At 30.9% G+C, this 16,879-nt stretch overlaps 1 protein-coding gene across 1 annotated transcript; it reads right to left on the minus strand.

The window, feature by feature from the left end:
* Positions 1–11,059: 11,059 nt before the first annotated feature.
* On the minus strand, positions 11,060–16,322 carry LOC145119221 (uncharacterized). The gene is made up of 12 exons (XM_079054843.1): positions 16,077–16,322; positions 15,546–15,673; positions 15,351–15,413; positions 14,604–14,725; positions 14,344–14,459; positions 13,442–14,249; positions 12,645–13,367; positions 12,333–12,554; positions 12,147–12,242; positions 11,867–12,061; positions 11,642–11,755; positions 11,060–11,504 (listed from the first exon to the last, which is right to left on the minus strand). Exons 1-12 carry the CDS (start codon positions 16,175–16,177, stop codon positions 11,244–11,246), a joined length of 2,949 nt encoding a protein of 982 aa, XP_078910969.1. The 5' UTR covers positions 16,178–16,322; the 3' UTR covers positions 11,060–11,243.
* Between the last annotated feature and the right edge of the window lie 557 nt (positions 16,323–16,879).

Consider the following 16,879-nt stretch of genomic DNA (forward strand, 5'->3'; position numbering starts at 1 on the left):
TCAAATGAGAACCATTAAAGGTTAAGAACCCTAAGAACCACTAATTTTAATTAATAATTAAGGTTATTTGTGTATTTTCTAGTATTTTGATTTTTTAAGTTTTTATCAATGATAAAAAAACAATAAGGACATAATGGTCTTTTTGAAAAAAAAACATATTACATATGTTAGATCTGATACCATTCTTCATTATTCTCCAAGAACAAAAGAAATATCCTCTCACCTCCTTCAACCATCTCTGATGAACATCACCACATCCACTACCGTCGACGGCCGCCTCACCACTGGTAACACCACCGCCGACGACACCTCCATGTCACAGCCTCCGACCACCAACGATAACACTTACATCCGTCTTCGGAGTTTCTGATCTAGAACCACTAATGCCTCGTCTTTTCCGTTGTTGTGGTGAACCACCACCGTCGTCTTCGTATCCTCCTTCCACGACATATATGCTCCGGCGAGCCACCACCTTTTCTTCAGATCTGTTCTGGAGAGCCACCAAAACCACCATATTTTCACTAAGATACGGTAGATCTCGAATGCATAAGATCTGGACCTTCTTCCACTCATATCTGGAATCTCCCACGACTTTCCAACACCACCACTACAAACCTCTGACACATCAGATCTGTTCCACAACTACATCTGAACATCCACCTCCAATCATCGCTGCTCGTCGTCCAAAACCACAAGATCTTCATATTTGCAAGCTCCGTTCCAGATCTACGATTTCTAGCACCACTGATGTCAAGATCTGTGAGCTCCGGTCCTGATATATGATTTTCGCCATAACAGACGTCCAAATCTGCAACCTCCGGCGAGATCTGGTGTCGTCTTCTTCAAGTTGAACATCTGGTTTTGTGTTATTCATCTCAAATCTCTGAAAGCTACTTGTTTTTTCTCTCAATATTTGGATTTGTTCTTGTTGTCAAACCTTATCGGAGAACCAAACAACGTCGCGTGACTTCAGAGATGATAAGACTCTTATATATCTGGTCAGATCTGATGTTTTATGGTGATTATGGATCTGTGATGTTTGTGGTGCACACAAAGTGTTTGATGAAATGCCTCAACGAAATTTGGTAAGTTATTAAGTTGTGAATATGTGTTTTTTAATTCATTAATTTGTGAATATGTAAGTTGTTAAGCTGTGAATGTATGTTTTTTTGATGCACTAACTAGTGAACTAGTGTCTGAAATATTGAATTAAGTTGTCAGTTAGTGCTTAGAATGTTGTATTAAACTGTGAATTTTGATATTTCTTTTATCCATATATGATTTTTAAGGAAGGATGTTAGAGGTGTTGGCACTGGTGGTTGGCGGTGGCGATGGTTGATGGCGGTGTATGGTAGTCGGTGGTGTTGATAATGATGGTGGTGGTATAGTAAGGATATGTTCTATTTCACACTCATCTTCTTTGTTGATTCCAGATAAGTTATCATCTTTTATGATTCATGTATATGTTTTTATTTTGATGTTTGCTTCTGAAATATTAGATAATTTATGTATCTATTAAACGGTGAATTAGTTGTTTAATACACTGAAATATGAGATTATACTTGTAAATAAGTTATGAATGTATTGTATTAAATTATGAATTTTATATATTAAGTTGTGAATTTTATTCACGACTTAATATATTAAATTCACAATTTAATACATAGACATGCCTCCATATATGAACGTATAAATGTAAATTTTAACTTGAGAATATGGATGTGAATATATGGTTTTTGTGTATTAAACTATGAATTTATTGTATTAAGCTGTGAATTTTGTGTGTTTAATTTATGATTAGTTGTATTAAGAGTTTTAAGTTGATAATATGACTGTGAATTTTATACTTTTTGTTTATTAAACTGTGAATTTATTGTAATAAGTTGTGAATTTTATCTATTAAGCTGTGATTTTTTTGTTCTAAACTGTGAATTAACTACATTAAGCTGTGAATTTTTTGTTTAAACTGTGAATTGACTATATTAAGTTGCTAATTTTGTGTATTAAACTGTGATTTTTATGTTTAAAATTTTAAATTGATTGCATTAAGCTGTGAGTTTTCTGTTTAAATTGTGAACTAACTATATTAAGTTGTGAATTTTTAATGAATTTTGTGTTAAAATATGAATGATTTATGTATGAATGTTTGTATTAATTTTCTTGTGAAAATATTTATTTTTTGTGTTGTATAAATATGTAAGAGTATTAGTTTTTATAATTATTTTGCATTAAACTCATAATAAGTGAATTAATTAGTTTATTAAATTGTGAATATAGTATTTAGCCTGTCAGTTAATGATTTTATATACAGATCTAATTTAGAAATAAAGATGATTGCAACGGTGACACATGTGGTTGGTGGTGGTGTGTAGTAGTTAGTGGTGGTGGTGGTAGAGTTTGGATTTGACTTCTTTAAATATATGAATTAGTGTATAATGTATTGTATTATGTTATGTTGTGAATTCTATGTATTAAACTAAAATCGGTCAGTATGAAGTTGTATATTTTATATAACTTTTATGTTAAAATATGAATGAAGGTATGCATGCAAATATTAAAATTGCGTATTAGTGAATTAATATATTCATTAAACCGTGAATAATGTATTTTAAATTGTGAATACAACTTATACACAATATATATTTTATAAAGATATCTACAATTTAGAAAACAAAAATGAATTTATCAAGACATAATTCTATTTTTTTTACTAAACTTTTGTATATTTTGGTTGGAAAAATAAAAAGTATTACCAAAGAAATGAGAGTTTTGATGTTTGTTCTATTAAACTGTGAATGTGACCAAAAAAATGTCACTTGATTTAATGCTAGTCCGAACACGGTCCAACGGTGGACCGACGACATGTGGCAAGTAGTTTGTAAACTAAGGAATGAAAAAGTTTTCTTAATACAATATAAATGTTGGATTAGTCCAAAATGTCCTTAATGAAAACATTTAAAAATGGTTCTTATGGTTCTTAACTTTTTTGGGTTCCCATTTGAACCACTCCCTATATATATATATATATATATATATATATATATATATATATATATATATATATATATATATATATATATATATATATATATATATATAGGTAGAGGTTCATTTGAGACCACCTATATTTTGTGAGACATGAGAACCAAATCTTAACCTTTGATCAAAACTGATCTTGTGGCTAAAAAATAACCCAGATTAAGGTGTCTAATTAAGTTCTTAGGGGCAGTTTAGTCAATGTTCTAATCATAATAACTAGTCATGCTTTATCTCCTATTCATCATTTAACGTAACAAGATGTCGTCCGATTCATCTGATGATTTTCTCAATCGCAACCAAATCGATCAAATCCTCCACAGAAAGTTATCTCTTTCACCTGATGAAATCGCAACTAAAAGTATGATATTCAAGAACTTCAAGTTTCGATTGTTAGTCTATTCGATGATTTTCATCAGTTCATCATCATCAACAAATCGATCATCAATTGATATCGATTTCCAACAGTTTTCAAGCATTGATTTTTTTACAATCAAATCTGTGATTTCAGAAATTCATCATCATCTTAGATGTATTCTCAATTAGAGGCTTTGATTTCAGCTATTAATAATTTGTTTCAAGATGTATTTTTTTTCCTGCGCATTCGAGCACATATTACGTAAAGAAAAGCAAGCAACAACAACGAATCTTTGAGCTAATGTGCATTCTTTCTATAAATTAATGAGGTATGTACAAAAAAATATTATGATTGAGCAAATTCTGTTAAACTAAAAATGCACTCTACCTATTTGATGAAAGTCATGAATGAATAACGAGTCTGATGTATCACTCCCTCCTTCATACGACTTAAGTCCTCTTTAATATATGTGTATACCTACAAAATATGAGTCACAGTTGGTGAAAAATGATATAATGTTTGCTTCTCATATTAGCTTCACTACAGTTTTGTTTAAATATGATTTTTTTTTCAAACACAAAAGGTTGGAGATTGATTTTAGCATAATTTTGTTAAAATCTTGATAGAATTGTATATTATTATGATTAGAATAATAGTATGTTTTATGTTTTATTTTAAGTATCATGATGTATATTTATGCTTGTTTGAAAGATTTTGAAAGATTGGTGCTTGCATCGTAGGGAAATATCTGACCATGTTGATGTTGGGAGCTTGGAACATGTTTTATCATTGGTTTGCCTCTAAATGATTAAATCATATTCTTGTTGATATAAATGTTATTCTTTTTCCATCATATTTAGACAAGTACACTAAATGGTGCATAGATGAAAGATTGGTGTAATCATTGTAGGGAAATCTCAGACCATGTTGGTGCTTGAAGCTTGAAGCTTGAAACATGTTTCCTCATTGTTTTTATTATTTTGATTATCTGAGTGAAAGGTTTAGGTTAGTTACTATCCTCCTTGTCAGTAGCATGTGAAGTAAAAGATGAATTTGGACCAATTCAACATGAAGCAGAAGTGGTACTTGGTCCCATTTCATCATATTTTTTTATTACATTACATAGTACATAGTATATTATTCTGATTAGAATAACTGAAAAGCATTACTCATACGTCCTTACATATTCAGATTATTAAGTTTAGAATACAATTTTGTAAATATTTATACAATAATAAATATTAATGGAATACTTTTGTGTAGGTCAAATTAATGATGGTGTTGAAGAATCACACTCAAGCAATGAACTCATTTCAACTAATGATTATTTAGTTTGGATTCTGGATATTCTACATGTATAGATATATAATGTTATAGTCTACTTTGATTTTTGTTTGTTGAACTACTCAATTAGTTCCATATTTTGTTTAGAATATGATACATGATATAGTGCACATATTTAATGATATAGTCTATTATTATATGTTCTATATTGATGATACTGATATCTTATTGAAGTGTATAATTCTATTTTTAATAATTTATAAGTGTAATATTCTAATATACATTTATAAATGATGGTGTAATTGAATGTGTTTTCTTACTATGACTAATATTCTAGATTTGATTATTGTTATGTGATATATTCTACATTGATATTTGTTGTTGATATAATCAAGTAGTGTTATATTTTAAAAAGCTCATTACGTATAAACTTCTGAAAACTAACAACATATAACATTATTCTAATAGAATGTTCTACATATACTACACATTATTTTCATGTAATAAATTAACTTATTTATTTAAAAACCTATAACATAATTCTATTAGAATATTCTACATATACATTTATGAAAACAAATAACATATAACATTATTCTATTTGAATATTCTACATATACATATTATTTTTATTTAATAAATGAAATTATTTAACAAGAAACCTATAAAATTATTCAATTAGATTATCAACATCATACATCATGCGTTAGATTCAAATCAGATGGTCGTAATATTGTGAGGCCGTGAGACCACGAGACCACTTTTCTTTAGTGAAATATTCTAATATTTTAGTGTTCATAAAAATATAATATATGTAATATTCTAATATTCTAAAACATATAACATTATTCCAAAAGACTTATTATACATGAACAAACAACCTATAAAATTATTCTATCAGAATATTCTACATATACATAGTAAATAAGTCTTATTAACATTACATATATCTATAAATTGTATTTTTTTTTTTTTTGTAAAAAGGTCATTACATATAAATCTATAAAAACCAATAAAATTTAACACTATTCTAATAGAATGTTCGAAATGTCAAATTTTTTTTAGACCATGAGACCACTTTTCTCTAGTGAAATATTCTAATATTTCAGTGTTCATAAAAATATAATATATGTAATATTCTAATATTCTAAAACATATAACATTATTCAAATGAATTATTATACATGAACATACAACCTATAAAATTATTCTATTAGAATATTCCTCATATACACAGGAAGTAAGTCTTATTAGCATTACTCTATAAATTCTAAAATATTATTGTAAAAATGTCATTACATATAAATCTATAAAAAAAACAATATTTAACATTATTCTAATAGAATATTATAAATGTACAGAAAACCTATAGCATTACTCTATTAGAATATTATACATGAACTATAACAAAAAATGAACATTTGATCATAAACGCATGCTATTTCAGATTGGTCAAAGCATAACTATTTTTTAACCATGACTATTGTTCTGTGAAATATTCACTGGCCATTGAAACAACCATACATATTGTTCAAAACTAAAAAAGATAACAAATATTCAAACGAACAAAACACTACCATGTCATTCATAATCAAAGACTTTCAAATATTCCAAAAAAATTATTCACGTCCTTCCAGTATGTTTCTTGCATCGATCCATTCCCTCGTCATTTTTAATGACCATCCTTATCAACCTTTCCCTATCCCTTTGCTTCGTCAGTTACTTTCTTCTGGTACTTGTTTATTGTATGTATATAAAACTTTGCAGCATACATGCAACATAATTTTGTATGCTTCTTATTCTGCAGAAAACCTTCTTTACCCAAGTCAATATTTCACATTTCCACTTACTATTACAGAATAAATTTCCATATGTCGCATTAATAACACATAAGAATCGATTATAAGTTACTAAGTTTGCCAAAGAAAGTTCATCCTACTTACTGGAAAGTAACTTTCTTATAATGTATTTTAATAACATTACATTATTTCTTTTTTCTAAGCAAAATCATACACTACTTAAAAACCATAATATTATCAAAATATGGAATTGGAATCTGATTTATTCTAACCATCCATGATCAGTACATAAGTAATAACCAGAAGATTATCAACTAATATATTCTCTTACAAACTACCTTAAATTAACGACAAACATTACTCATTGTAACATATTTACAACCATAAAACCAAGAACATATATCTAGTCTTATACCATGTTGTTAAATCAATCGAATCTAAAACAAACTACCTTAGATTAATTACAAACATCATGCATCCGTAATATTCTAATGTTTTACAACATATAAGAGATTCCGTTAGTTACCAAATTAGAAAAAATTAAATCAATAATCCATGGATTCATAGAAATAAGAATTATACATAAATCAAAATAATATAAACATTGAATTCATAAATATCATAATCGTAAAAAAAAAAAAAAAAAAAAAAAAAAAAAAAAAAAAACCTAAACGAGATATCGGTTTCATATTGTTGTTGAAATCTACATTTTTATTGCTAGAATCGAAATAAAGAGATTCAAACTCAGATGTACACGAGCTTTGATTTGGTTGAATGAAATCATGGTTTTTAGAATAAGAATCAGAATCAATTTCTTCATGTTTTTCTTGAGAGTTTGGAAACAAAGTTTAATCATGAACGAACTTTTAATCGATTAGAATATCCTAGAACATTATTCTATTAGAATATTCTACATTTACACTTATAAAAACATACAGCATACAACATTATGTTGTTAGAATATTCAACATATATATTTTGTTTTCATGTAATAAATAACCTTATAAGATAAAACCTAGAACATTATTCTATTAAACTACCAACATCATACAACATAAGCAACAATATTCAAATGATTTTAAGTATCATATACTATACGTGTAAAATTTAATATGAGTTGTGACTTCAATTCTTAACAATACATAAATATCAATTTATGATAACATACAACCCATAATATTATTCTATTAGAATATTATACATCTACTTATTATATTATAAAACATACAGTATTATTTTAATAGAATGTTATACATACAAACTTTAAATATAAACTCATGTAATATGATAAAGATGTTATTGATATTACATGACATAAACTACAACAATACAACTATAATGTCATATGTACTTGTTCATATTCTGTTGACGCGTCTTGATCAGATGACGAGCTATGAGATGAGGTATCATGAAGTATGACTTTTTTTGCCTTTATCTATTCTGATGTATGACTTTTTGTTGCCTTTATATATTTTTGATGATAGAAGTTGTTCAATATTTTCTCTTTTAGGATAAAAAAAAACTCATTTTTTCCTTGATTTAGTAATTTCTTCATTTCAACTGCATCAAAACATAAAAGATACTTTTATTAAAACAATAAAACTAGGATATAAATAAATGATTTATTTTACTAGAATATTCTAACATTCTGAAAATAATTAACAACATGAAAATCATTTAATAAATAATTTACAATTAAAGAATTGCATTTTATTTTCACATTTAATTTTACACAAATCTAATATGTGCAAGACATTGTTAACAGTACACAAAGTAGAATCTGAGATATAATAACAAAAGAACATAATTGTCCACATGGTACTAACTCCAAATAAAGTTTATCTTCCTTTAATTTCGATTAGTAATATCTAGTACAATGCAAACAAGAGATTTAATATTATATAAAATACAAAAGATCAGATAACCTAACTAATCTGACCTTTAGGTTAAAAGACACCACCAACCTAAACCAACAATTTCATTAGCTTTCAATGTGTATCAAACACTAATCCTAGCTAAAGTAAATAATTTCAAATATATTAACCGAAACTACAATAAAGAAGTTCATTTCTAGCCCAAACTATAGTGAATCTTGATCAAACACTAACCATAGCTACAATATAAATTTCAGAAAAATAATTCCTAAATTACAATAAATAGAATAACAATTTCCTAAAGCCTATTAAAATAGATGATTTAGAATCTACATTATGTAGAATCTAAATCTAAATCAAATATTATCGAACTAAAACATAAAGAGATGAATTCAATTATGTCAGGATAGAATAACAAATTCTCAAAATGTATTTTAGTTTTGACTTATCAAAGTAAGTAGTAACATCTGGTTAATCAATAAAATAGCATCTTAAATCCAATTTATGAAGTAACACCTAACTTTACAAATCAGAATACCTAGAATATTAAGTTACCAAAGACTATTTTACTAATATTTTTACTGGATCATCTAACTTATCAAACAAAGTAACATCTGAGTCAAATTAAGAAGTACCATATTACTTATCAAACCAGAATACTTAGAATATCAAATTATCAAACAATATTTCACTAAATATTTACTAGATAATCCAATTACTCAAACAAAATAACATCTAAAATCAATTAGGAAGTAAGTTATGTTTCCATCTACTACATTCTATCATTTTCAATCACAATTTTCTTGCAAAAAATATTAAATCAATACAGAGTGCATTATGTCGAACACCTAGCGGGAGATCACTAAATTTACCAAACACTTAACTGACACTAGAAGTATGAAACTAATAAGATAAACCAAACAAACTAAGATCTTGAATCCAATTATAATTCAAATTCCAGGAATATCTCTACAGATTTTGTGAATAACTTCATTTATGCATAATAACATAGTAAAATAATAGCAGTTGAATCCTTCCTCAACTAAGAATCATGAGAAGAAATAGCAGTTGAATCCTTCCTCAACTAAGAATCATGAGAAGAAATAGCAGTTGAAGGATCGGCGGAAACATGATTCAAAATCAGAATATGAATCACGTTGAAAATCAAAATGACAGTGAATCATAATCAATTTTTAGGGTTTTATCGAGGGTTTTGGAAGAACAGTGCAAAGTAGAATCAGAATGAGAAGAAATCTCATAGATGATAAGATGAATACATCAACTCATAATCACATACATATAATAAAATCGACAATTAGAATATTTTAACTTAAAATCACCCACAGATATAAAATCAAGAAGAAATTATAGTATTATACGTCACATGGATTAACTCTAGATGCAAAATATAAATCCGATTTTGTAGAATGATCCATTTGTTGTAAAACTAAGCTTCGATTTCATTTGATTCAGGAATGTTGATGCTCAAGAACTTGATCCGATTTTAGAATCAAAATAACAATGTTGAAAATTCAAATCAGAACGAAGCAGAAGATGTTGATGATCGAGATTGAATAAGACGAATTTTGGTGTTCGTATCGAGGTTACTTAGGGTTTTGCCGATCAGAATGAAGAAGATTGAAGAGGATATAAAACGTTATTGCGGCCTGAATGAAATAGACGGTAAAATCCCCTTATTGCCCCTCCGCGCCCTTATTCTAATCCTGAAGTTCCATTTAATTGCAAAAATGGCACCGTCTCCTTGTGCTTCCTTATGGTGTAATCTGATTTAATTCTAGCCTTAGATTATTCAAGATGAGTGGTCAAGATTTGGTCCTCTTGTCTCACAAAATACTATTGTCTCACATGAACCTATATATATATATATATATATATATATATATATATATATATATATATATATATATATATATATATATATCAAAAATTCAACCGTTGAACGGATGGAAGGAAAGGAGCCCCCCATCGGTCGTCCTCTCTTGTCGTAGCCAACACGAGCCACAACGACCACGACCACAACGACATATCGGGTTGGTGTGCAAGTTCGTTGTTCGTGGCCACATATACCACGGAGGCGTCCGTCGTAGGCATACCGGACGACCTTAGAAAAAATTTCAAATAAACCGGTTTTTTGATGAACTGGTCCGGTCTTCTTTTTTGCCTATCTCTAGAAGGATCTAATAGATATCTATCTTCTCATAAAGTGGATTTTACCAGCACTCTTAAAGATATTTTAGATTTTGGCAAATAACTTTAATTATATGTCCTGATGAAAACTTGTGCTATACCAACTACTGAAATTAAGTTGTTTCAACTGCTATGTTTATTGGTGTAGCTATATATACATCTAGCAATATAAAAGTTGGAGATATTCATCTACTGCACAAACGTAACGCTACTTTAGACCCAAGTGACATTACATCAAAAAAATGTTAAATCAGTTTAAAATTACTTGACTTACTTGATGTACTAAACATACATTTATAAACTCATTTAAGATCATCCCACACCACTCCTTCCAAAAACAACATTTGGGATTTAAATTAGCATAAGAGTCCAGGCTACCGTCTCGGTCCACATTGAAACTGAAACCCCCACACTGCAACCAACTTTGATACAGTCTAGGAGCATGACCAAAGGCTTTATGATATGCCAAAAGAACATCCACACAACACAATAAGAGAAAGTTGGAAATAAGTTTTAGGGGTGTATCTTGTAACCAAATCTCATCCATCAAATTACAAAAGGAGTAAAAAAACTGTGTAAATTTCTATCATCCAACATGAATTCAACTCTAACACTAGTACACTAGTAAAAGCAAAAAGAAATGGCAAAATATCGGAGGTGATCTAAAACACAGTAAGGTTATTACTACCTCCATTTTTCCTGCAAATCTTTCCTTTCGGATAAAACCCATGTGACAAAAATGGCGACAACAAGAGCAACAATGGTGAGAAGAAGCAATGCGTAGTTGAAATCTTCAGTAAGTGAATCATATGTTCTTGAAGGTGCAAGGCGTGTGAAGAAGAGATCCACTCCATATGCAAATACTAAGGTTGTTGATTCCAGTTTTGCAGGTATCGTTTCTATGCCTCTAAGACCTTCCACTTTAAATGCATGTGTTACATATGACTGCAACAAAACAAAACAAAAAAAAAAAAAGTGAATCATATCATATGTTCTTTCTTTCTTCTATTTCCACGTGTGTAGTCAGTCATTCTCTCAAATATTTTTTTATGAATAATTTATTTCAAGGGGAATAAACTGACCTGTGGAATAATGGGTAAGGTATCTGTGAGAGGTAAAAGACCTTCCTCTTTCTCAGCTTGTGTGGGATTAAGTGACCTTCGTGGATCAACAAAACGCTTATCAAGAGCCAATACCTACAAATAAATATAAGCATGTAATTAATGCAAGAAACAGCAATACACTTTCATTGGTTTGTTTTCTTCCTATAACAAAAATATAAAATATACAATGTTATATAATAATACCTGATCAGCAATTGTGCCGATAAGCAGGTGCTTAGAAGTTATGCCCTTGGCAGTTGAAGTCACTGATATAGCTTTGACTGAATGAGTAAAGAAGTAAGATTGTGATTTTGTAGAAACTTCAGGCCGAGAATACGATGACACAGGTGTCGTGAGGTTATGTTTTCCAACAATAAGCTTCAAAACATCTTTATTTTCCTGCAAATAGTAGTAAAATCTTTATTTTCAATGCATACCAAATAATGGGAAAATAAAACAGAAAATAGAAGATTAGGAGCAGTACCGCACGAGATTGATCATAAATTTCGATAACAGACATCTCGTATCTATGTGCTCGTAAGTTAAAGTAATGGTAGACAACCCAGTTCTCACTAAGGACCTTCAAAAGAAAGATATGCATAAATAAATAAATAAATACCTTTTTTTTTTAATGTAAAAATAATAATAATATTAATTAATTAATACTCACTGCATGCACGGGACCCTGTGAACCTAAATGACTCATGCGGTGCAGTATGCGACCGGTTATAGTATCCACAAGGTGGACCACCAGCAATGATTCATCTGGAGTTGCTGACCCGATTGGACCACTCGCTTTCGGTGAAACAGTAGCAACAAACAGAATGTTTTTAGATATGTATTTATACATCACATCCTCATCTGCAATCACCTTTGCTTGTGTGTGCACCACCTGAATAATTATAAAAACGTTCTTCAACTTTGCCTTATTGTAACTTTTGTCCCATTGATATCAGTCTGAGTCTAAATAAACAAAAAATACCTCGTTTCCTTTTCTTGAAACAGTGGAGATGATTTTTTCCGATTCTGAAGGGAACACAACCGACCACAAATTCCTAGCCTCAAAACAATACTCATCACCATCACATCTTCTTTTCACACCATACCCCCTCAAGATCCCAACTTCAGCTTCCACATCATACCAATACACATTTTGAGACTCCCGTTGAAAGATCTCAACAGCTTCACGGCTTCTCGGGTACAAATGCACGCGGTTTTCATCATCAATCAGCAAATGAAGCTGCTGCTCGCTGGAATCACTAAACGGTAACGGAATAACTTGCACGGTCGAATGCCCGGGCCCCACATTCCTCGCCTCTTTTCCTGTGTACGTATCAACAACCGACAATGTGCTTGGAGAAGATAAAGAAAGCCCACATCGGCCAACAACAAGGACAGATGGGTTTTTATCGAGTGCGTGATGGTGCGGGATTTGCCACGGGTGTAATTTGAGACCCGTTGGATTTGGACATTCGTCAGATTGGCGGAGAGATTGGAGTAGAGTTGACCAGACAATATGTCCATCTCCGGAATGTAATGCGAAAAGCTTTCGGGATTTGGTAAGTACTATCAGTAGTCTACGGAATCCGTTATGGTCTCGTGTCATTTTGCTTTTTTCAGAACTTTGTAATTTAATTTTTTGGATTATTGCTATTTCATCCGGTGTTGCAAGCATTAAAGTGCCTTTAAGCTTCAGCATATGACCCTTCAATACAAGAAAAAACATTATATGTATTTTGATTTTTGAAAAAAAAAATTTAGTAATGTACTTTTTCATACCTTAAGCCACTCAAAAAGGCTGTCTTCAACTTTGGCTACTGATACACCAACCTTTTCCACGGGTAGTTCTGAAGTTGTGACATCTATAACAGAAGCAAGTCCATCATCTCTACTCCAAACAATCTCACCTTGTTGTAGCAATAACAATGAATGATCTTCCATTACGATCAAAGCTCTGAACCCATGTGATCTATCTGTTCTAACATAATTATTGATGAAAATTTTGTGAACAAAGCCTCTTTCGTGATCCATCTTGACAGTTTCCTTGAGGTGATTGCTACTCATGTCATGAACAAGCCTTACAGAGAGATGAATCTTGCTATCTCCATGTTGAACAAGTGCAAAAGCTTGTTCACCATCTGAAAGGGCCAATGCATCACTAACAACAACTGTTTTATCTACTTTTTCCATTACTTCCAATTTCCCTTCATGGGTTACTTTTATAAAAGCTATGAATGTATCTGTGGTTAAAGAAAAGATTCCTGAAAGCTTTGAAGGTAAGATAAGTGGGTTCAAAGAAACTCCATGGATGAGATCTGAAACATGGGTTTGTTGAAGGCTAATTTGTCCATCTGTGATGCTTATTAGAAGCACAATTGACCTTGTAGCATCCAATGCAACAAATTTTTCACTTGAAATTGACAAGATATTGCCATAAATGCCCCCGGGAAATGATTTTCTGACATGTTTCAGTACCCCTCCATTCTTAACATCAATCTCATATGTATTGAACTCGGATAAATCGAAAACTCCTACAGCGTGAATTACGTTACTGCCCTCAGAAAGGATCAACTGATGAACATCCATGCTGTTAATCAAACACAAAAAGTAATATATATAAAAAGCCTGCTACTACAATCAAGAAACAAGAAAATATAATATAATTGGTGAATTGGTCAAACCCTTCATTTATGAAGTCCTTCTTCCAAAGAATCTCTCCATCAATGCTGGAAATGGCATAAAGACATGTGCCACCATAAACAAAAATTGGACTATCCAGATCAAGCTTCAAATTGGCCTGCAGATTATATTTCAGATAATAAAGTGACATACTTCATACAGCTAATAAATGGTAATTCAAATCAGTTTATGATAAAGAAAGAGTTAGCTACTGTTTTACTTAGAGCACTAAAATATAAGAATGCTTATCAAAGTTACTCACTGGAATTGTTAATAATGCCTTTGAGGACTTTGAGCCTGATAGAAAAGACTCCCACACCATTTGCCCATCAGGAAGGTTCCATGCTCTTAAAATACTCCCCTCTGATGACAGTGTAATGACATCTGAGGAATCAGAGATGATATTTTAGCAATAACAAACATTTATGTACATCATAAGACTAAGGGTGGTGCTTGATAACATTCCCAACTTCTTATTTTTGAGTTTATTTATCATTGTATCAAATAACCATATACATATCTCGCAACATATGCAATCAAGAAACCAACTTTTTTAAGCAAATAAGGTAACACAGTATCAGCTTTGTCTCTTTTTGTCACAATACGTTACTGATATCCTTTTTAGCTATAGCCCAATCAGTTTATTAGTATTTTTCATAATTATTTCAAGCTTAATCAAGATTGATATATGATCATCATGTATTTACTTTTACAGATTATTAACAAACCTCTTTTAGGATGATAACAAAAATTATAGTGAACTAATAATAATAATTCATAAGAAAAGAAAGGTCTGTTGCCTGTAGAAAAACCTATCTGCTAAGCCATGACTAAATTGTTTCATCTCGTTTCCCTCTTTGCCCTTTAATCTATTGTACAAGTTAATCACATGGTATAAGGATAAGAGCAGCAACCAAATAATTATATATCCTGTTCAACACTCCCAAAATCCTGGTAAACAAGTCTGCAAAACTGTGGGCTGACTTTTAGTAAAAAGAAGAGTACTCACATTTCCCAAGGGCAATATCAATTTTATCAATAACATCAGTTGCTCCCAGAACATGTCTCCAAACTGCATATAGCAGAAAGCATCAGCATATACATATACTCTTCCATCAAAATTATCAGTTATTAGCACCAATAATGTATCCAGACTGAAGACAAAAATTAAAAAGCCTAAATATTAACAAATGTTACAACTTACAGATCTCGCCTCGACGAAGGTCAAGGGAGGCAATAACATTTTCTTCAGTTGACACCACAACGCGTTTCCTGCCTGCCTTTTGGGTGTGAAACACTGCATCCTTTACTTTCCCTATGTATCGTTGATGCCTGAGGGATAAAACTTCATGCGTTATTAATGTAGAGAAAGAGAGATCAGAAATTGAGTATAGTGTGTATGTCTCTGCAAAAGGGTTATTCCTCCAGCAACCACAAACAGACATAAGTCAAAAGCTCAAAAACTACATCAGAGACAATAAACGGATGTACTAACTAAGAATTCAGTGGGATTCAGAGAACAAGATTTTGAACAATAGAATTCGACTAAAGAACAACACAAAAAGATCGATCAAGAGTCATGTTTTCTATACATAGACACATCAAGTAAACAGAATTTAAGCACTCGCGTAACATCAATATCGATACCTACATCCAAAGTCGAATTAATCTACGACGTTCAAAATTAGCACAAGACTGAGTAGAGCAGTACATAAATAAAAACTAAAATAGATACCAGTCCATGAAGCCGACTTGATCTTCGAAGAGTGAAAAGGTAGGGATTAAAGAGCATGAGATGACGAGGAGGAGGAGGGAAAGCTTGATCGCCATTGCCATGGCGATTAAAGTTTGATCTAGGTCAGTAGCTGATTTTGTTGTGATAGTAAAAAGGAGGGGCTGGAGGGGATCTGAGAACGCGAGGTTTGCGTCAAGCCGGCTTGATCTGTTTTCCTTCTTTTTCCTTTTCTTTTTAGTTTTTCTTGATTTAGTTTTTCTTTTAATTAGGGCTCATCGCTACTCCAGGATACGATGAGCATGTTCGTTTTTTTACTTAAAACGAAACTAAATCCAACAGAAAATATCTTCTAAAATCGAATTTGTTGAGATTTTTTTCGGTTTCAAGGTATTTGGGTTATTTGGCAGATCTAAACTTTTAAGAGGTCTTGAAATTTTTAAGGATGACTGCATTTTTAAGATCTGAATTTTGATCACGTTGTTTGGTTGAAACATCTGAATTGTTGACTGAATTATAAAAATGTTCATTTTACCCTTTTGTTCCAAATTCAATGTTTTTGTTTATAAAATAACTAGACCAACTTCTTGACTATATATATATTCGCTTCATTATAAACTATAAAAATACAAATATTATAACGTGATGTACCTATAGGTACGCCTCCCAAATCGAATCCTCAGCTGTAACACAATGTTTTCGGAATCACAACCAAACCCGCTTTGTGTTTGAACCGTTTACCATATCATAGACACATTGTCAATCTCTCTTCATGATTTTTATCTTCGACTCAATGTGTGTTACGT

This window comes from Lactuca virosa, chromosome 6, assembly GCF_052849685.1.
Source record: "Lactuca virosa cultivar CGN04683 chromosome 6, Lactuca_virosa_CGN04683_v6, whole genome shotgun sequence".
In the NCBI taxonomy this organism is placed as follows: Eukaryota; Viridiplantae; Streptophyta; class Magnoliopsida; order Asterales; family Asteraceae; genus Lactuca; species Lactuca virosa.